Raw genomic sequence first — 21,105 nt, 5'->3', positions numbered from 1 at the left:
CGACGTCGACAATCTCAGCTACGTTTCACGCTTTTGCAGCTCGAACGACGTCGCGACCGAAATCTCATCATGCGAATCAGGCTGTAGCGTACATTCTGCGGCGTCCACGCGGAATGAATCGCCACATATCACATTATTCACGCGAAGTTTTGCGGTGTAACGAGCCTCGGTAATTTCGCTGAGGCTGCCCAAGTAGTCAGATATCGCCAGAAAGACGTAAAATCAACAATTCGAACGCGAAAAAGGGCAGGGGGACTCACAACGACGCCGACAAAGTCGCATTTCAATGGTTTGTTTATGGGCGACGGCGAGCTTCTTGCCCACACCCCCATCGCGCATGCGCGGCGCCGGTGGTGTCCGCTAGAGGCGCTCCGGTTTGTTTGTAAACATGAGTTGGTGTATAGAGGTGTTTTACCTGAAGACTTTTTAGCTGTTTGCTCTGCGTACTTCTCTTTTTTCTTTCTTCTTTTTCTTCTATTCTTTTATTTGTATTTGTTGTATAGTCAGTTTTTTTTACGTGACAAGTACTTTACCTTTAGCTGAAGTTAAAATAATTTGTATTTTGATTTCTAAAACTAAATATGTTCTTTGTAGCAGCAGTGACTTTAATTGTATCTTTCTTTTCTTCTCTACCACTTCCACCTTGTCGTTCTCTATACTTCGTTTCACCTTATGTTGCACCGCAGCAAACGCTAGAAGCGCGAGCTCATAGCTTTGGCTGCTGCTCTTAAGTCACGAGAGCTTGTGCCGCCGAGATGTGCCCCAGGGCAAGAAGCCCGAGCTTGTAGCCTTTCCTGCGGTACATCATAAGGTGAAACAGAGTATAGATGCTCTATTAAATTTGAGAGTTGTAAGTAAGCGCTCTGTCCTGTCTCCTCCTTCTCTTCTTAGTCCTTTGCGCTTTTTAAAGCCACCGTCTGGACGTGCTCTCTGCGCTTGATAGGACTAGCCGGCGAAGGAGCACGCACAGAGAGACGGCGAATACCGGCTGGTCCTATCAACTGCAGAGAGCACGCCATGACGTTGTGCCTTCTTCGCTGTTTGATTGGCCCTTCGGCTCATAACATCGGCCGCGCTCGGACCTAAGCTGAAACGAAGTATAGTAGCTACACTAGCCAATGTCGTAGTCGTGTTCTCTTGTCCTCCGCACTCCAGTAGTACAACGATGATGATAATGATCATGACTATGTGTGGGATGATGGCGATGATGGAATGATATGTATGTATGTATGTATGTATGTACTTATGCGGCGCTTGCTCTTTGCAACGAGCGTCTGCAAAACAAACTCGCCCCCCCCCCTCCCCCCCCCCTCCCCCCCCCCTCCCCCCCCCCCCCCCCCCCCAGAAAAAAGGAGAAGAAATTGGAGTATTGTTGCTGCTAGAGTCACCGCACTGGCGCTCCTCGTAGTTAATGGGCTGAAACAGCTCGTCAGATCTCCCGAGACTCGTGCCGTTGAGAACTTCCTGAAGTCTCTCCTGAAGCTTGTCTGTCCGTCTTCTTTCCGTCTGGAACTGCCTCTTCAACTCCTTCACCATAGACAATCCTCTCTTGTCCTGCATCTTGCACTCCTCGATGTTGTCCTGTGCTCTTGCTTCAGCTTCTTTGCTTTCTCTCGAAATCGCACTTCTGGTTGTTTGACATCTCCAGACGAATGGTGAGATCCTTTACGGCATCGTCCAGCTGCGTCTTGAGCTTGGTGCAGCCGTCCGAACGTTGCCTTGCTTTGCACTGCTCCAGGTCATCTTTGGACTCCTCAATGGCTTTCTGTAGCATGTCCACGCGTTCCTGCGCCTCACCCTTGCGCTGAAGCACCTCCTCCTTCATAGAGAGCAGCAGACGCTTGTGTAGTGTCAGCGCCGCTTCGTTCTCTGTCACCTTCGTCGCACACTCCTGCTCAACAAGAAGTGCTTCGTTTGACAAGTGTAGCTTCTCCTCAAACTCCTGCCACATTTTCTCTGGGGCCTGCCTGTGTTTCTCCTCTTCCTCCAGCAGGTATGCCCCCAACTACTCTACCAACGCCTTCCCCTTCTCCGCCACCTTGTTTGCCTCGGAAGCAGCAATGGCGCTACGTCGGGAAGCATCTTCTAAACCATGAATGGTGGTGTTCATTGAAGTTATCTTGCCTGCCATTTGCTCGTCCACCCTAAGCAGAGCCTCCCGCTCCTTGTCGGAGTAGTCGATCTGTTGGCACGAGTCTCGCAGCAGCGTCTCCAGCAATGCCTTCTCGCCGAGCGTTACTGGTGAATCGCCCACCAAGCCTCGAGCCTCCGCTTCGCGCACGCCACAAAATTAGTTTCTTCTGTAAATCCAAGAGCTTGCTCAATGCGAGTACCGACGGCTGCTACAGGTTCCAGTGCTGGACACTCGAGAAGCAAATGTTGTAAAGTTTCGTCCGCATCACCACATGCACTGCACAGCACGTCCGTTACGTTGGTGTCATATCTTCTTCTGTACAGACGGGTACGCGAGGCACCACCGCGGGCCTCGGCGAGGAGCCGACTTCCCAACGTATTTCCACACCAGTGGATAGGAGCGATGTCGGTCTTGGTGAAGATTATTACAACGCCCTCTTTATATACAGGGTGCGGCCGTAAAAACTTTCAGATTTGGCACGCCTAGCAAAAATCGAATTTCGAACGTACATACCTGAAATTGGGCACGCGAACGTCGTTTATTCCAAAGTTTTTTGCCTATTTTTTTCAGACGTCAACTCAGGAGTAGCGAATTATTAGAAAGATAACAAAAATGGCAGACGTGCATTTCCTATGGCCTATACCCGCCCGTTCGCCGTCTGCTATCTGGTTCGCAACGCCGCTCCCATGTGGCGCACTGAACGCAAAAACGCGGGAAACGCCGCACGAAAGGCTGGTGTCGGGCGAGATAATCGTGATAAAAAGTGATTTGAACTAAATATATGAACGATTGTTGAAATTACCTGTTTTAAGTTAAGTTTTGACAGATCGTCATGCAAGCAAGAAGGCACCATGATGTGACGAGATCATTTATTTACAGCCTGAAATAGCAAGTGGTGCTGCTGCCGTTGCAGACAAGTTCGTTTTGAGTTATCATTTCATTCTGATTTTTAGAGGGCCGCTGTAACACATAAAGTAATTTTTTTTCATAAAGCTTGGGTATAATTAACACACATGTCGCAAGACGTATTTGTAAAAAAAAAAATCACATTAATTGAAGCAATATTAACGGCGCTGGAGTCATTTCGGTGGGCCGGTGATAAAATGGCTGGTATTTGACAGAGATAATCGTCTTTTTGTTGGTTTCCCATTGGTACCTCTATCAGCAGCCTCTACTTTGCTCTCCGCGTGCGGAAAGCAGCACGAGAGAAAGTAGGAGGGGAACTAATAGTTTAAATTTCGTCAGGAAGTGGAAGTTTTGCGTTCATTCAATTGTTTATTCTTGAAAAATACATCTTCTGATACGCCTCTTCTGTCACGGCGATTTGAAATAATGTTGATGCTGCAGCGGCCCTTTAAACGACTAGGGTTCGGCCGATTCGATGTGCCCGCCTTTTACAGACACGCAAAGCCAAAGTCGAGCTTCGTACGCCAGGAAAGCCGATTCGCGCATCCCATCGTCGATCTCGAGGAACGCGGCCTCAATTTTTTTCTTTCAGCTCTTCGGGGGGGGATCGGTGGCCGAGTGGTCTAGCGCACACCAGCTCGGAGCACGTGGAGCGAAAGCTCGCGCTGCAGAACCCAGGGATCCTGGGTTCGAGCCCCACCCCTGCCCGTTTCGATCTGGATGAGCATCGTACCGGCGTGCGGTCGTGTATCACTACTGCGTGATGCACGTTAAAGACCCCAGGCTAGCGGCTGTACCGCACTGGCTAAATTTCTCATCTACAGCTGGGAGACTCGTCGCCCCTGTGAGGCAGACCAAGTTCTAGGCTGTATAAACACACACACAACCCAATTTTTTTTTTTTTTCAGCTCTTCGATGCTGGGGATCCTTTTCTTGTTGACAAGTTATTTTATAAATCCCCCTACGAAAAAGTCGCACATATTTAAGTCGGGGGATCGTGGAGGCCAGTCCATATAATCTGATCCCCGACCCACCCACCGCCGAGGGAACGTCATATTGAGCCATGCCCTCACGCTCTTTGCGTAATGGGGAGCCGCCCCATCCTGCATGAATATACAGTTTTATTTTGTCATGTGGTACCTTTCAAGCTCAGGGAGAATTCCCGTTTTCAGCACGTCCATGTAGGCATCTGCGTTAACGGTGCCATCGAAAAAAAAAGGCGCCCACTATGCCTTCCCACGCCAAATCCCACTCCACACTGTCACCTTCGGTGAATGGAGATGCCGTTCGTCCACGGCATGAGGGATATCGCGAGCCCATATCCTGCTGTTCTGGCGGTTCACACGTCTATCTAGGTGAAAGTTTGCTTCGTCACTAAATGAAAGAAATTGCAGGTACCCCGGGTTGCTCTTAATTCGCAACAACTCCGTCTTGCAAAATTCTAAACGTCGGACGTTGTCGCCGTCGTGCAGGGCTTGGACAACTTGCATCTTGTAGAAGCGCAAATTATTTTTCCGCAGAATCCGTCGTACGCTTTTTTTCGAAATTCCGAACAACCTGGCTGCTCGTCTTGTTGACAATTGCGGGTCGCTCTCGAAGACAGCAAGCACCGCTTCAATGAGCTCCTCATTTTTCAGCAGGCTCTCACGTTCACTGACTGGATTCTTCTTTTTAAAGTCTCTTCCACTCACAAAACGATCCGCCCAAGTCAAAATAGTTGGGCGTGAAGGCGGGCGTTTATGAAATGCAGTGCGAAATTTTCGTTGTGATGTGGCCACCGAGTTCCGCTCCACGTACCACTTGACTGCTTGGGCACACTCACTTGCCGAGTATCGCGCCATCGCAGGGGGGCGCGGAAAATATTTTGATAATAACTGCAGAAAATAGTGCAACAAAAACAATAAATAGGAACAATCAAGATGCCTCAGCAGCGTCATTCTTGGTTCCAAAGTTGACCTTTCACCGGGAACGGACCCGCCAACAGATAAGCAGACGACAAAGAAAGGAACACGTTCGTCTGCTTTAGAACATATTTTTATTAAACGAGGGCGTCCGCCAGTTTTTAAATTTCAAGTAAAAGGGCATAATCGTTCACATATTTCGGTAAAATCACTTTTTATCGCGATTATCTCGCCCGACGACAGCCTTTCGTGCGGCGTTTTCCACGTATTTGCGTTCAGTGCACCCCCTGGGGGCGGCGCCGCGAACCAGATAGCAGACGGCGAACGGGCGGGTATAGGCCATAGGAAATGCACGTCTGCCATTTTTGTTATCCTTCTAATAATTCGCTACTCCCGAGTTGATGTCTGAAAAAAATAGGCAAAAAACTTTGGAATAAACGACGTTCGTGTGCCCGATTTCAGGTATGTGCGTTTGAAATTCGATTTTTGCTAGGCGTACCAAATGTGAAAGTTTTTACGGCCGCACCCTGTATATATGAAGGGGCGTTGCGTGTGAAGAGCGTTAGGCCTAGCAGCGGTCTTCGCGATAGTGGTCTTTGCGGGACCGCCATGGCCTGCTGACTCCTAAGAGGCCGGTCTCGAGCGCCATGAGAGGGTTCCCTGTGTGCCCAGCTTGCAGGTGAGCCGACCAAATTTCCGGCGTCGCAGGGAATCCAGCACCTATGGGGCTCCAGGGTTGGCGACGATGTTGGCCGGGCGGCGGTCTTCGCGAAAGTGGGCCTTGGAGTCTCCCAGCTCGCGGTGCTAGCTAGTAACCGAGCTGACCGAGCAGCATGAGCGCCTTGTCGATCGAGGACATGGTGTGTGCCACTAGTCCGGCTTACACTCGAATGATGGGAAAACGCGTCATACGCCCCAGCTGGCTTCCTCTTCTTCCTTTTTCCGGTGCCAACTTTCGCCTCCGGGCTTGGAAATTTGGGCGCGTCGGCTGAATATCATGATACGTGTGCATTGCCCTGTTCTCCTCCTTCGTCTGCTAAGGACCAGCGTAAAGCCGCAGTCCCGCTGCTCATACATCACACAAAAGACATCGCTGCAGACAGGATGACAGAAGAATCGACGGACTTTCCTCAAGCAGGTTCAAAGCATGTTATCTCTATCTTCGTGCTTCAAACAAGTCTTCAGACAGTTTTTGCATGACAAATGTGACCGTCATACAAGGGGCCTCAGACAGTCTTCAGGCTGACGGCGGCTTAACAGTCTTGCACCCGCGTGTTCGCAGGAAGCCGTGAAGCGGCGTTTGTGTACGCTGTCAGCTCGGCGGCCGTCACGTACGCGGTGACCCGAGCCTGCACTCGGGGCAACCTGGGCCAGTGCGGCTGCGACCGGAGCAGACAACAACAGCAGCAGCAGCAGCAGCAGACTGCCGAGCCCCGGGCGGAGCCGACCGGTGCTGCGGAGCCCGCTGCTTCGGCCCCGGCGGACGACTCGTGGAAATGGGGCGGCTGCAGCGCCCACGTGAAGCACGGCATGCGCCTGGCCCGCCGCTTCCTCGACGCCAGGGAAGTGGAGGCCGACGAGCGCTCCCTCATGAACCTGCATAACAACCGCGCGGGAAGAAAGGTAGACATTTTTTCCTCTTTGTTTGCTCGTTCTAGGCTGTTTGATGAGCAAGGAACTTAGAAGACCTGTGGGTGTCCGTTCTGTTGCGCTATCCGGTGAATGAGAAGGGGAATGCACATTCTGTATCCACAAGACGGAGAAGGGCGAGAAATGCCCTGGCAGGCACCGCCGATGAGTGGAGGGTTGCTTAATGGCACTCTCTCGATCGAAGCGACAATACCCCCGCTATAAAGAGACGGCGAAGGTTCTGGGACCGAAACGCCCGTGCTTTGCGGAGCCCACAAATGGACGCCCTTCTAACCATCCTCACAGAGTGTTTCTGCTTATGAACCAACGTCACCAGTTCTCGAAGTCGTCTTGTTTTAGAGCGCAGCTCTTAGGCGCCTGTTTCCGGCTTGAGCGGCGTCGCCGTCGCCGTCGGCGTAACCAAGGTCATCCCAAGGTCACGTGACACCCAAGGTCACGTGACCCCTCCCAAGGTCACCCCAAGGTCACGTGACCCCAGGTCACGTGACCCCCGAGGTAACGTGGTCCCCTCCCCAAGGTCACGTAACCCCCCGAGGTCACGTGACCCCTCTCAAGGTCACCTCAAGGTCACGTGACCCCCAAGGTGACCCCCTAGGTCACGCCTCCCCGAGGTCACGTGACCCCCCCTTCCCCGAAGTCACGTAACACCCCCCCCCTTTCCGAGGTCACGTGACCCCCCCGGAGCATATTAAAGAATGAGGGGAGGAAAAGGAGAAGGAGGAGGGGTCTACCCTCCCCTCAGTACCCTTCACTCCTCCTCCTCAAGAGCTGCGCTCCAATTCGGCGTTACGGGGATTTGTAAACGGCTTTCACTTTTTAGAGCGCAGCTCTTAGGGGCCCGTTCCCGGCTTGAGCGGCGTCGGCGTCGCCGTTGGCGTCGCCGTCGGCGTCGCCGTCGCCGTCGGCGTAACCAAGGTGACCCCAAGGTCACGCGACCCCCCAAGGTCATCCCAAGGTCTCGTGGCCCCAAGGTCACGTGACCCCAGAGGTCACGTGACCCCAGAGGTCACGTGACCCCTCCCCCAGGGTCACGTGACACCCAAAGTCACGTAACCCCCAAGGTCACGTGCCCCCCCCCCCGAGGTCACGTGACCACCCCCCAGGGTCACGTGACCCCCTCGCCGAGGTCACGTGACCTCCCCGATGACGTCATCGTCACTGATGACGTCACCGGCATCCACATCGTCATCGTCATCATCACTGATGACGTCATCAGTGACGTCACTGATGACCTCACCGGCATCCGCATCGTCATCGTCATCAGTTACGTCACTGATGACGTCACCGGCATCCGCATCGTCATCGTCATCATCGCGGATTACGTCATCAGTGACGCCACTGATGACGTCATCGACATCCGCATCGTCATCGTCATCATCGCTGATGACGTCATCGGAGTCCGCATCGTCATCGTCACTGAGGACGTCATCAGTGACGTCACTGATGACCTCACCGGCATCCGCATCGTCATCGTCATCATCACTGATGACGTCATCAGTGACGTCACTGATGACGTCATCGGCATCCGCATCGTCATCGTCATCATCACGGATGACGTCATCAGTGACGTGGCTGATGACATCATTGGCATCGTCACGTGACCCGGTCACGTGACCCCCAGGGTCACGTGACCCCCCCCCCAGGTCACTTCACCCCCAGTACCCTTCCCTACTCCTCCTCAAGAGCTGCGCTCTAATTCGGTGTTACAGGGAGTTGTAAACGGCTTTCACTTTTTTAGTACAGGACACGTGGACAATGAAAACATTTTTTATGTGTATCACTAATCTATTTTATAATTGCGTGAAGGACCAGGAAGTAATAACATTTCTACTTAAATATTTAGGTGAGTGCGGCTTTACTAAAAAAGCGCTTTCTAATATAGAAAAAAAAAAGCAGTGGCAACGCAGACTGTATTGTGCGTTGGTTCAAGGTGAGGTTGCACATAGGAAATTGCTAGGCATGCTGTGCCCCAACAGCGCCAAAGTCGTCGTGTATAGCGCCTAATAAAGAAAGCCCTACCAAAGTTTAACTCCAGCGGGAGTGGAGTGCGAAGTTCGGGTGTCTTGCAGTCGCGCACCCCAAGGACCCTGCTAGCTCGCGTCTCCCCGTTCCTCAGAAGCTTGTTTTCTTCCCCCGCCACTTACTGCACTCGAGGTGTGCGAGCGTGGTCGTTCAACACCTAAATAGTGAGTATTTTCTGAGCCACCTTCCGGGGGACGGTGAAGGGGCACGAGGGCTTCCTGGGTCCCGAATCCAGCACGCGAGTTCCAGGCGAAAGGAGCAAACTGCACAGTGCTTTAAGGAAAGCGGTCTGAAGTCTGTCTTTCAACACATTCTGTTCATGCTTGCGCCATTTTGTTTTTCATCATTCGATGAGTGTGACGACATACGCTCTCAGTGGTAACTGCAGAATGTTCACTGGCAGCGAAGAGCGCGAGCCAGGGCGTGCTTCCATCGAGGCTGTATGGATAGCCAAAGCACATATCATAGTACAGGCTCTTCCCTGTGCGTTCGGCATAACTGTGCCAGACGTACGCTTTTTTAGTCAGCAAATTTCGACCGTGATCACTTTCATTTATTTATTTGATACTGCAATCTCTTTGAGGTTTTAACAGGGTGTCACGAGATCGGGGTATAATTTGTTTTCAGTGGTTATTAGTGCGCAGTGGCACCGTTTTGCAATGAGGGTGTCGATGCCCTTGCTACTGAGACACCCGCCATCTCTCTGCGGCGATACAATAAGGCACACCGTTTTATGCGTAAGATAAACGTGACCCCCCCCCCCCCCCCCCCGCCCCCAACCCCTATTACGTCAAACTCCCCAAAGCGAAGTCGTTTTACTACATCGACAGCCGACACACGAAACACGAGCCACCAACCCTAACTGTCAGTATTGCTCGGACCGAGAAGACATCAAACACGTGCTCTTTTCCTGCATAAAAAAGATTAAGTGCAAAAAGTCCCCGTGCACTGATATAGTGCCAACGTGTCTTTTTTCTTTATGATGGTGTTACCATTCTTTAGCCGAGTAGCAACTCGCGCCTCAATGAACACCCTCCTCTCTCCCGGCTATCCCTCTCTTGTCTGAACTGCAGTCTAAAAACACACCGGGAGTATCGTCGGTTTCTGAAGCTCTGTGAAGCCCTCCTCGGAAGACTGTACCGTACCACAAGCTCCGTGAGGAGAGGAACAGTCATCGTCGACTGAACACTAGAAATTTCCTTCGGTGCCTCTCTAAACAAGAAACGGGGCAGCAGACCAACTCTCCCAGACGTCCAGGCCACTGTTTACGGACGCACCCGCCGCAACCGAGATAACTCCCGGAGCCAACCGTCAGCTTGCTCTCCGCGGAAATCGAATCATCCCACACAATCTTGGCCGACGAGCGCTTTCGTACTGGGCGCGCACGCCGAGACATCTTCGATTAGGCGCCACTCTCGCAGCGGCACCCGCGGTTACTCTTCGCACGACAGCGAGCGCGTCGTTGCAGCTACACAGTTGCGTTCTTCACGCCTGGTCACGCCTGAGCAGACCCCGCGCACTGTCCGCGTTGAGGAGGGGGGCTTTTAGAGGGGCCGTTCTCTCGCGAAACAAACTCAGCCGCGCGGTGCCCCCGCGGGCCCGCAAGCAACAAACGATGCCAGGTGAGCGACGCCGACAAAAGACCCGCTGAGGGAGAGACCAGAGCTTTCTTCGGCAGCCGGAACAGAACAAGGCGCAATTTCATGCTTTGTGGGCCTTATTTTTTCTCCCGCGAGCTCGGCTTTCACGGGCGGGCCTGTTGGCAGGGCGGCCCCATTGTGCCGAGACAGCGATCGTCGTTGAGACGGGACGGGTCCGTCTCTCGCCGTCGCCCTGCTGCCGGCCGCGCTGCAGCTCGACGTGCTTTGTGCATCGCCCGTTCCACCAGCACTCATAAAACGCCGATTGCCTCCCCGGCCCGGATGATCGTTGGCAGGAAAGAACCGGAGCCCATTACGCCTCGACGACCTCGCGCTGAGGTCCCTAGCCCCGAATCGCGAACACTCCACCCGGGAATTCTTCGAGTGTCTATGGACCAACTCACGGTTTCGACGTCATGGCAAGATGGTGGCGCTGGCTGTGCATTCTTGCGCGCGCGCAATGCATATCGGCGCCACAGTTTCTCTTCGCAGACGAGTTTATTTAGAAAAAATGAGTTGGTTCGCACTGGCCGCTTCCACGAGTTACATCTGTCCTCCTTCAGTTCGTTCAAGGTTGAGGAATGTTCTCGGTGTCATAATCCAGTACTGGTAGAAATTGAGGGAGAGGAGAGTGCGCGGGAACGTCGGAACATCGAGTTCAGGTTCGAGTGATCAGAGGGTAAGCGCAAAGATAGCTACTTTTATTTTTTTTTTCTACATGCTGTTCGAACACCGAACCTGGGGCGTCCGGCGTTCGAACACACTCGAAGATTCAGTAGAGACACTGGATCTGACGTCTTGGCGCACCCTCATCTCCCTAAGTGTCTACCAGTGTCGTAGGCGTTACCGAAAAAAAGTAACGAAATGCGTTGCTCTTTACTCGAAAAATAAAGGAACGCGTTACCACACTCTAAGAAGTGCCTGCCCGTCTACTTACCCGCAAAACACTCAAAGAGCCAATCATCGCGATCTAGGAAATCAGCTCAGCGAATAATGAGGTGGAACATACGTTTAGACCTAAAATGAAGACTGCGCTGTGGCATTACGCAATGCAAAGCGTCATGCTTGCATTGCGTAATGCTACAGCGCAGACTTAATTTTAATGCCTATGTAGAGATTCCGCCTCATCATTTGCTGAGCTGATTTCCTAGATCGCAATGATTGGCTCTTTGATAGTTTTGCGGGTAAGTAGACGCGCAGGCGTTTTTTAGAGTGCAACCTACGTTACCTTAACGTAAAAGGAATGCGTTACCGTTACCGAGAAGAAGTTAGCGCACGTTACTTATTATTTATAATTTGACAGTAACGGCGCTTTTTTGTTTTGACGACACTTTCTACACTAAGCAAAAGGCCTGGGCGTTTTTTTTTTTTTTTTTGTAAGGTGGGATTTTTTGCTTTTGTAAAAGGGGGGGGGGGGGGGGGGGGGGACAGGCAAAGTCCAGGCCCAGCCGACCAATCAAGCAGCGTCAAAACCGCAAATCACTGAACTTTTTCTTTTTTTTTTTTTTTTTACGATTGGTTGAGCGATGATAGAGCACGTACCGAAGCGTGAAGGACGCCATGATTATGCGGTTTTAACGCTGTTTCATTGGTCCCATCAGGTCGTAGCATCGGCTGCGCCTGGACTTAAAAACGGAGTATAGAAACCCGAAAAAAAAAAAATTGAAGTGTACTTTTTTTAGGTCTTGGGGAGGAGATGCAACGAGTAACGTAACTACGTTACCCGTTATTCAACCTAAGTAGCGGAAGTACGTTTTCCGTTACTGTTTTAAAAAGTAACGAGTACGTTACTACCTTACCGAAATAGTAATGCGTTACCGGTAACGCCGTTACCTGTAATGCGTTACCGCCAACACTGGTTTCTATTCGTAAAGCCATGCGGTCTAAATAAACAAAAAGAAAAAGGAGTCGAGGCCGTTCTGCCAGAGACTACCTGAATATTGGAGAACATAGTTTTAGAACATAGAACATAGCTTTATTTGAAGAAAATACATTTTTGAAAGTACAATAGCAAGCCGGTGAAAGCCTCAAGGGCTTGTGGACCTGGCTCGGCAGTTTGCGATACAAAAGAAAGACACATTGTAGTAAGGTACGTTTTAAAAAAAGTGGAAAAAGTTAGCAGAGTTTCAAAATTTACACGTTCTCTGAATCACAAGGTACACTTGTAGGGCTAGAAAAGAAAGAAAAAAAAAGTTTAATAACCATTACAAAAAAAAAAAAAAAAAAAAAGCTTAACCTCACAGCTCTAAATTCCTTAACGCCTTCCTGAGCTTTTGCCTCGAAGTTATGGATTGAAAGGATTCCGGTAGGCTGTGAAATATTTGCGGAACGTAATACACTCTCGTGCGCTCACCATACTTCGTTCTGACCCGCGGCATTTGGAAACGGAGCGATGGCCTCATAGGTCGCTGCGCAATGTAGGCTGTAATAAAACTAGAATTCCAGAAATGGGGAAGCACAACAGTTTCCCTAAAAAGACCCCGGAAAGAGAAAGGCGATGCCGATCGCCTTTCTCATTGGTTGGATGGACGAAAATGAGGACAAAGTAGCAATGTTTCGAGTGCATCCTGGGACAGTGTACACGGTAGACGCTGTTTATACGTGCATTTTAGTGCGCTCGCTTTCGTCGTAAGCACTTCATTTGGCGTGAGCTGGCACCACGAGGACGCCTGCTTACATCGTGCTCCTGTGAGCTTCCGGCACTCATTGCTACTTTCCATGTGCAGCTCGTGACCACGTTGAAAGATGCAACTTCTTAGGAAACTTATAGCAAGCTGTCAGTCGCGAGACTTCCACTGTCCCAGCGATGTGAAGGAATGCACTGAAGATGGTCTCACTCCATCTTCAGCCGGCCCCCATCTGGTCCGTCGACCCGGATGTGACCCCTTCGCCAACCTGTCACGCAAAACGAACATCGATGCTGGTTATTTCGATGGAACGAACTTCGGCTCCCGTTTATTTACGGCATTATAACACCCAGACAAACACTTCACGTAGATTACATAAAGAAAATGCTGCACACAAATGCTAGATGCAAATTAACCTAAGCCCAGTGGCCGTTCTAGTGCCCTTGATTTGCAATTTGATCAGATGCGCCGAACTCAGAGTGGTTTCTCCCCCTTCATTCGCTCCTTTTTATCGGCCATCGGCGAGGAGTTTCTCCTCGCCCGGGGCCGTCCAACAACACCCCCCGAATGGCAAGGCCCTGGTTTCGGCGTCATCACCAACAGGCTAGCGCGGGCAGATTGGAGACCAGTCCATGCCGAACTGGAAGATGCCGCGTTCTTCCGAAAATTGTACCTCTTCTTCCAATTTGGCTGTAGCATCAAGTAACTCATGGTTAACTGTGGAGTGATCGGAATTGACGCCGGATATACGACGATTTCAGAATTTTCCAACGTATCTGACTGTGCACTTTTGATGACGGTTTGTCGAGAGCGCGACAGTTGGTTTGAACTGATATCACTTTCTTCACGCCTACGTCACTCCTCAATCATAGGGCTAGGGCAGACATGTACGTAACACGTTACAAGTAACGAGTTACTTCTACCTAGTTACTATTTTCGGTAACGGGTAACCTATTTAGTTACTTTTTTTTTAAAAAGGAACGAGTAGCGTACTTATTTACTTTTAAAGCCAAGTAACCAGCAACAGTATCTCGTTACTTTTGAGCTGTAACGCGTACAACACAGTTCAAAGAGCCTAGTTTTAATTCTAACCTGAGTATGCGTGTATTGCGAGAACGGTGGGAGGGCAACCCGAGAAACAACTAAACAGAGGGACAGTATAGCAACGTATATCGCTGAACACGTCAGTCGAACAGTTCGACTGACGCGTCCAGCTATAAGCGTTGCTGTATACTGACTTCTACAGCTGGGTATGTCCTTCCCCCAGCGAACAGAATGAGGTTCGTTGGTTGAACCTTCTAGAACAAGGTAAGGACCGAATGTAAACCCGGAGGTTGCCAACGCGGGAGGGCACATAATCTATTGCCAACTTCGAACTTTAAAAGTAGAGAGAACACAAGAGAGGGGGGAATCCCAGATCCTCCAGCTCTTGCTGAAGAACAACACTGCCGTTCCTTCGAGCGCGTCGATGGAATGACTCTTCAGCGTCAACGGAGATGTATTTTCAAGGAAGAGGGGAAACATTACCGATGCAAACTTCAAGAGGCAGCTACTGCTTAAGTGCAAGGATTACTAAAAAAGAAAGCAAAAAAGCATGAAACAAAAACAGTTGTGTATTTGGTCGTTAAATTAACGTGAAAAGTAACTCGCTACTTTTGAGGTAACTCACACGTTCCTTTTGAGAATCGGTAACGAGTAACGTATTTAGTTACTTTTTGAGCGAGTAACGGTAATTAGTTACTTTTTGTGGGTAACGTGTACAGCCGTGGGCTAGGGCTAGCACTTTCTTCCCTCCGTCATTCGCGGCAATTTTATCTGCGTTTGCGGTAAACCGTCGAGAAAACTAATTTTAAAATGAATGAACAGATTTCGGAATTGCGTCTGGTGGCGGTATGTGAAGCTCCGTTAGAATCCCGTCACGTCATGAGTTGGTAAGAAGCAGTGCCAATTCGCGGCAGTATGACTCTCTCGTGGAGTTACTTAGTCCCAGACTTCTACATGTTACTGAAAAAAAGTAACCGATTACAATTACAATTACATCACTGTAAAAAGTAATCGATTACAATTACAATTACAACCTAAAAAAAGTAATCGAAAAATTACTCTAAAGTAATCGGTTACTTCCTACGTTACTTTTCATTCAACTTTTTTTTTTTTTATTACGGTAGCATAATCCTTGGAATCCCGCGCTCAGTTGTAACGAAAAAAAGAAAAGAAAGCCTCGATTGTTTTTGCTTAGAGCTGAGAGTGTGATGCCAACACATCCAATTCCTCACGCGAAAATAAAATAAAATAAATACTATAGCGCTGTTTAAGTACATTCCTCACAAGATGCCGGATAAGATCATGTTTCATACCCAGGCGTATAATCTCCGGTGTATCCAGAAAAAAAAAGAAAGAGGGTACCCACAAAACGAAGCAAAGTGAAGTGGCCGACTAATCCTCGAAATCCCGTGCTTAATGGTTTCGAAAAAAAAAAAAAAATACCGTTGCTTAGATTTGAGTGACTCCAGCACACCTAACCCCTTCCACTCTCCCTCCCCCCCCCCCCCCCCCAAAAAAAAAAAAGAAAAAACAAAATTGAGAGAAATTGTAATGGGTAATTTTGTAATTGATTACAGCAAAAAAATTAATTCAATTACAAGGATCGTTACTCCTTAAGGGAAGTAATAGAAGCGTTACAAATTTACAGTAAATTGTAATCGATTACAAGTAATCCATTACTTGTAACGCTTTACGTCCAATCTCACCAGCCAATTTGACTACGCCACCGCTGCCGCAATGCATCGAGGGAACTTTAGTCTTTGTGCGCGTGCGACAACCTCGCTGGAGCTCTGCGCATGCAGGGCACGAGCAGTCTCGTGCACTGCCGTTTGTCCCCTGTGAACTAAAGTTAAAGCTGCCTCGCACATGCGCCGAACGCTTGGTGAGATCGGTCTATTCTGCTTAGTCCTGAATGTGACATGGCGGAGAACGCTCATAAACTGAGACTGGAGCTAAAGCTACAAGCGCGAGCTCGCCCGCGCTCCTGGCTTTGAGACATGCATCTCTAGCGCGAGCGCTCGATCGTTCTGCGGAACAACGCTTCAAAGTAGCGACCTCGAGCTCTCGTGGTTGTGGCATATTGGCCGCTGTCTCATCTCCACAGTGCTCCTGCAACGTGCATTTCACACCATCGGGATCGCCGTTCTTTGCACACGTTAGGTAGGAACTTGATCTGAGGATGAGGGGACCTCCGTCAGGCCAACCATGCATGCGCCATTGCTGGGTACTGACGGTGTTTCCTACTTACTGGTTGCCTGGAGCGACTACTTCTGCGGTGTGAAACTTACAAGGTGAAGCGAACGCTCGAGGCACATAAAATACCGGCAGGGCCGCAAATGATGTTACGGGAAAGCTATGTATAGGCCATAGGGCGTACAGCCCTCGGATATTACTACTAGGCAAGATTATCACGCGTTGACGCCACCAAGCGGCAAGGCTATTGACGTCACGAGCGCAATACGCATTACGCTTCTCGCTGGTCGACTTCAAAGCGAGGGCGGGTAGAGAGCTCGCGTCAATTCTTTTCCATACCCCTTTAAGGGTGAGTGCAGTTATAGTTATTACCACCTAAAAGACAAGACCCCCCCCCCCCCCCTCAAACGTGGATCCAAGCTATGCCGCCTTTGCGTCAGCGTCATTCCCAGCACGTTATGCAGCGCTTCACTACGCGCGTGATGCTAGCAGGCGGCGACGGCAAGACGGACGCGTCTCCCGCTTTACGGAGACTCTCGTTGCCGACTTCGCCTCTTGGGGAGGGTAAGGGGTCCACCGATGATGACGTCATGCGCAGGCCTTATCTACCAGGTGGTTAGGCACGTGTATCCGTGAGGGGAGGAAATGCTCAGATGCTGGCGAGGATCGAATCTGCGATTGGACCGAAGAAAGGTGTATGAAAAGAAACAGCGGAAAGGTGCTAGATTTGTACCTGTGTTTTCCCACGCCGTGTGAAGGTTTAAACGGACGCATGATATCAAGAATGCCTCACCAACGACTGAGAAAGGAACTTGATTTAAAGAAAGTACTTGTTCGGGATAATTTTATAAACTTTTATTCAGATTGCGCGGTTACTTCAGAAATGTAATGGATTACTATTAGAAATTACTGAGCCTGGAATGTAATGGATTATCCTTACAAATTACTTTGCTTAAGAGTAACAGATTACTTTACTCCTTACGTTACAAATTACTTTCACGTTACTTTTCGGTACACTTTTTAAGAATACAATAAAAGCTATTTTGCCGTTTTCAAAAGAGTTCTGCAACACTACTTTCTTTTTCTCATGTGCCTGCACTATCGTAGTCCTCGTAAAAATAAACTATTATATTTAAGAGAAAGAATGTAGGTGCACACCGTTTACCCATAAGCTAACGAGGCAGCGAAAGCTGCAACCACACCCGCCATCTCGCTAGCTTACGGCGATCGGAAATGAGGCCTGGAATTCTGCGGACAAAGCTAGCGGTGCGCGTGCTCAGTAGCAGCGTCTACTTCCGCTAGAAGATGGAGGTAATGAACCGATCTACGAAAGTTCCCTTTTGAAACGGGCCTTTCAAGCGGTGTAGAAGTCAAAAACAAATAAACACGAAGAGCGTTCTCCTGCCCGGGAGAAGAAAAACACGATGGAAGGCGGTGGGAAGAGACAGAGCCTGCTCGGCGTTGTCTTCTTGATCTTTGTTTTCCGCATATATGTATATGCCTTGCACGTTTTTCTAGTGGATCTATTGACCGGTCATACAAAAATTCGCGTGTTCTTTTCGGTTATTCTCCTCTTCGCGATGTTTTCTATTTTGTAGAACTTGCTATATTCATGCTGCTGACTTGCCTGCTCATATTGCTCCAATTTCGATATTATGTTAATATTTCTAAAAAGTAACGTGTAATTAAAGTAATCCGTTACCAATATGGTAAAGAAATTATATTACAAATTATTGTCAAAAAAAGTAACGTGGCAATTACAAAATTACTTTAAAAAGTAGCAGATTGCAAGTAATCCGTTACTTGTGACAGATTACTTTCGAAGTATAAGGGTTTGATCGCGGCGGATGTCAAATAGAGAGTTTATAGTGCTAGTCCGCAAATTCCTTACCTAAATTTGACTAGTTAAAGGGGTCATGAAACGATTTCCCTACTTCTTCCTCCTTAGCTTTAATCCTCAACTCAAATGCGAATTGTGAAATCACGTGGTCGTGATATTCCTTCGGCACCGATGCGATGACTCCTAGCTTGCACCGTGCTTTTTATGCACACCACAGAACTTGTCATTGCCCAGTGACGCTAAGTTCCGACAGGGCACTCATTGGCCACGAACGCGAATCCAAAGATTCGTCGACGGATTGATTGTTGACGAGCGCATACGTCCGAGTGACGCAGTTCTCGTGTCCAATGCGTGAGCTGGGCTCTGCTGACGTCAGTTTGACGCCGGGGACGCGCTTTTGGAACCGGGGATGTATCATAGTGAAAAGGCGGAGAGCTTTCGAAGGCAGGAAGTAACAAAATAGTCCGCTATATTTTCAAATGTTCTCACCGAAAAGCTGGCTTTTGACTTTCTAGCCTCTTTCTTTTGGCCAACTAAACGATATGCGATTAGTAAAGTCCCAATTTAAAATCATTCATCCCAACCCAAAATTCGTTTCATGGCCCCTTTAACGTTCAATTAGAGATAGTTAACGTCCAATTAGAGATTGCCCGTTGTTCAAATATGCCATGGCTGTTGTTGGAATTCAGACGACTAAATTCTGCTTCCGTTATTCCCTGACAAATTTAAACCACGAGAGGCTGAGATATCGGAACTGTACGCAGAAGAGCAGCGGAAGTGCTAATCGGCAGCAACTTTAGCCTCCGCAGCGGGCGCGGCTAGTCAAACATCGCGGGCCGACATGGGTCACGTGGAACTAGAAAAAACCGCGCCATACTCTTATATCTATTTGGGTGACTCTTACCTAACCTAAACTAACCTAGTATTCACACGGGGGACATATCCTTCCCATTTGCTTCCCGGTGTGCGCATCACGTGTTAACAACGTCACACCTCTGCTCGCAGTCGCGCTGAAGAAGACATTCTTGGGAGAAGGGGGGACAATTTTGCTCGGGCTGCAGAAACAGTTCCCGCCTTGGCGGGGGATCTCTTGGCAATTCGCAGTACCTTGTTCGCATGTATGGCAATTTTACAGACTCCTTGGGATACCGGCGGTGGCATCGGGATCGTCTCACTTGTCTTTGTTGTGGCTTGCGCTATTGCGCATGTCGTCCGAGGCACCCCAAGGAGTCTTCTATATTCCTCCATGCCGTCTCCAAGGCGCCGCTCATACAACTGGTCTTGAATTCTACGTTCTTTGTGTTTCATCCACCCATTTAGGTAGGCTAACGCACACCAGCTCGGAGCACGTGAAGCCAAAGCTCGCGCTGCAGGATCCACCGACCCTCGGTTCAATCCCCACCCCTGCCCGTTTCGATCTGGATGAGCATCGTGCCAGCTTGCGGTCGTGTATCTCTACTGCGTGGCGCACGTTATAGACCCCAGGCTAGCGGCTGTACGCACTGGCTAAATTGCTCATCTACAGCTGGGAGACAGGTCTCCCGTTGAGGTACACTAAGTTCAGGATGTATAAACAATCGCACACCCCCATATTTTTTTCCACCCATTCAAAAACGAAGTGGTTAGCTGTTTTCTGCATCTAACAACGGCTACTGCGATAATCGCTTATCACCGTTACATGTACGCCTTCATGTTTCAACATTCGTCAGCGCGCACTGAGCTTTGTTGTCTAAGAGTGCGGCCACTAAATGCGTCTGATAACACTGAAATCCCCCTCGGCTCCTCCGTTTGTGTGAATGTTGGAGTCGGGGGGGGGGAAGAGGAGTTTCGCTAATTGCTGACGTGACGGACATCCCCGAGAGAGCTCGAGCTCCCTCGGGGAGCTTGAGTATTCACAGGAACCGAAACTCAAGGGGTATTCACAGAGAGAGAGGGAGAAAGAGAAGTGTTCGAAAGAAGGGGAGGGGGGATGTCCTTTGTGAATACCCCTTTTGTTTCGGTATGGCGGACTCAGCTTAACATCATCGCAGAATAGCGCGGAGCAGCATTTAGTTGTCTGAATTCTAACAAGTATGACATATTTGGTAGGCGGCAAAAATGTTTTTATTCGAATAGACCAGCTAGGCGAATATTTTAAAAGCTGACTAATTATGGTGAGGAAACAATTTGAACACTAAACGATTACACAACGACGCACTCAGAGCTGACTATCGAGTATTCTTTAGTAATTTTTTACCAATTAGCTCAGCTCAATCCGGCGACTGATTAATGACTCATGTAATTTGCCCATTATCACTTTACACTGCTGCCGTCTGTAACGTTATTTGAAGCAGTCAATACTTTATTTTAAGTGTTCTTCATTTCTAAATTATTCCTAGTTATTGCTGAAACAAATCGGTGATTCCGCCTAAGAAGTATTAAGCCAAATTGACCAAATATTTCGTGGTTTTTCTTAAAGGGACCACAATAACGTCATCAGAGAAATGTAAAAGAAGAGCGAAGAAAGGTACATATAGGGTGTATTCACTGGGCACCATATTTGAGGGCACTGTTTAGGGCGCATGCTAAGAACGAGCTCAGATTAATAGGCTGCTAAGACCGGCAATCATGATGGTGTGGAAAGCATGTTGCAAAATAACTGTGGATGCTCGCCATGAGCACGCGCTCCGGAGTTGCGCACACAGCTAAGGCCGCGAGCGAATACCCCCCATAAGTTGGCACCTAACGCCGGGGTCAGACGCTTCAGAACACAGTCTGCAAACATCAGTCACTGCGATATCCGTGGTTCGAATTACGCCTGCCGTTTCTCCTTAGATTCGTTGCCACGCGGCATTCGAAGCACGGATCTCGAGGTGACACGCGTTTGAATCTGTTTGCAGACTGCCTTTTTATGCTGTAGAAGCAGTGCGACCCCGGCTTAAAAGAGCTCGCGAGTCGCGTTCCAAGGGAATATAATGTATGCTCCTCCGCGTGCGCGCTTCTCGTGTCAACACTAGCGATCGGGTGGAACAAAGTCTGTTCACCGAATCGCTCGGATCTCTCGTAAAAGAAGATGGCGGAGCTTGGAAGGAATGTCTACAAACGGACCTCCGTCGCCGCCCACGTCGTGTCGCGGTCCCCGTTTTACGACGCTCCCACCGCAACTCAC

At 49.4% G+C, this 21,105-nt stretch overlaps 1 protein-coding gene across 2 annotated transcripts in view; it reads left to right on the top strand.

Annotated features, from left to right (window-relative positions):
* LOC115311524 (protein Wnt-7b) overlaps positions 1-21,105 on the top strand; it is a 141,928-nt gene that overhangs the window by 97,917 nt on the left and 22,906 nt on the right. For both annotated transcript variants that reach the window (XM_040221690.3, XM_040221689.2), the window contains exon 3: positions 6,224-6,564. In XM_040221690.3, coding sequence (XP_040077624.1) covers positions 6,224-6,564 — 341 coding nt within the window. The remainder of the gene's footprint in view (positions 1-6,223; positions 6,565-21,105) is intronic.

This window comes from Ixodes scapularis, unplaced genomic scaffold (genome assembly GCF_016920785.2).
Source record: "Ixodes scapularis isolate PalLabHiFi unplaced genomic scaffold, ASM1692078v2 PGA_scaffold2__306_contigs__length_199485367, whole genome shotgun sequence".
NCBI classification, from domain to species: Eukaryota; Metazoa; Arthropoda; class Arachnida; order Ixodida; family Ixodidae; genus Ixodes; species Ixodes scapularis.
Note: the sequence above shows the minus strand (reverse complement) of the source record. Positions and strands in the feature narration are given on the sequence as shown.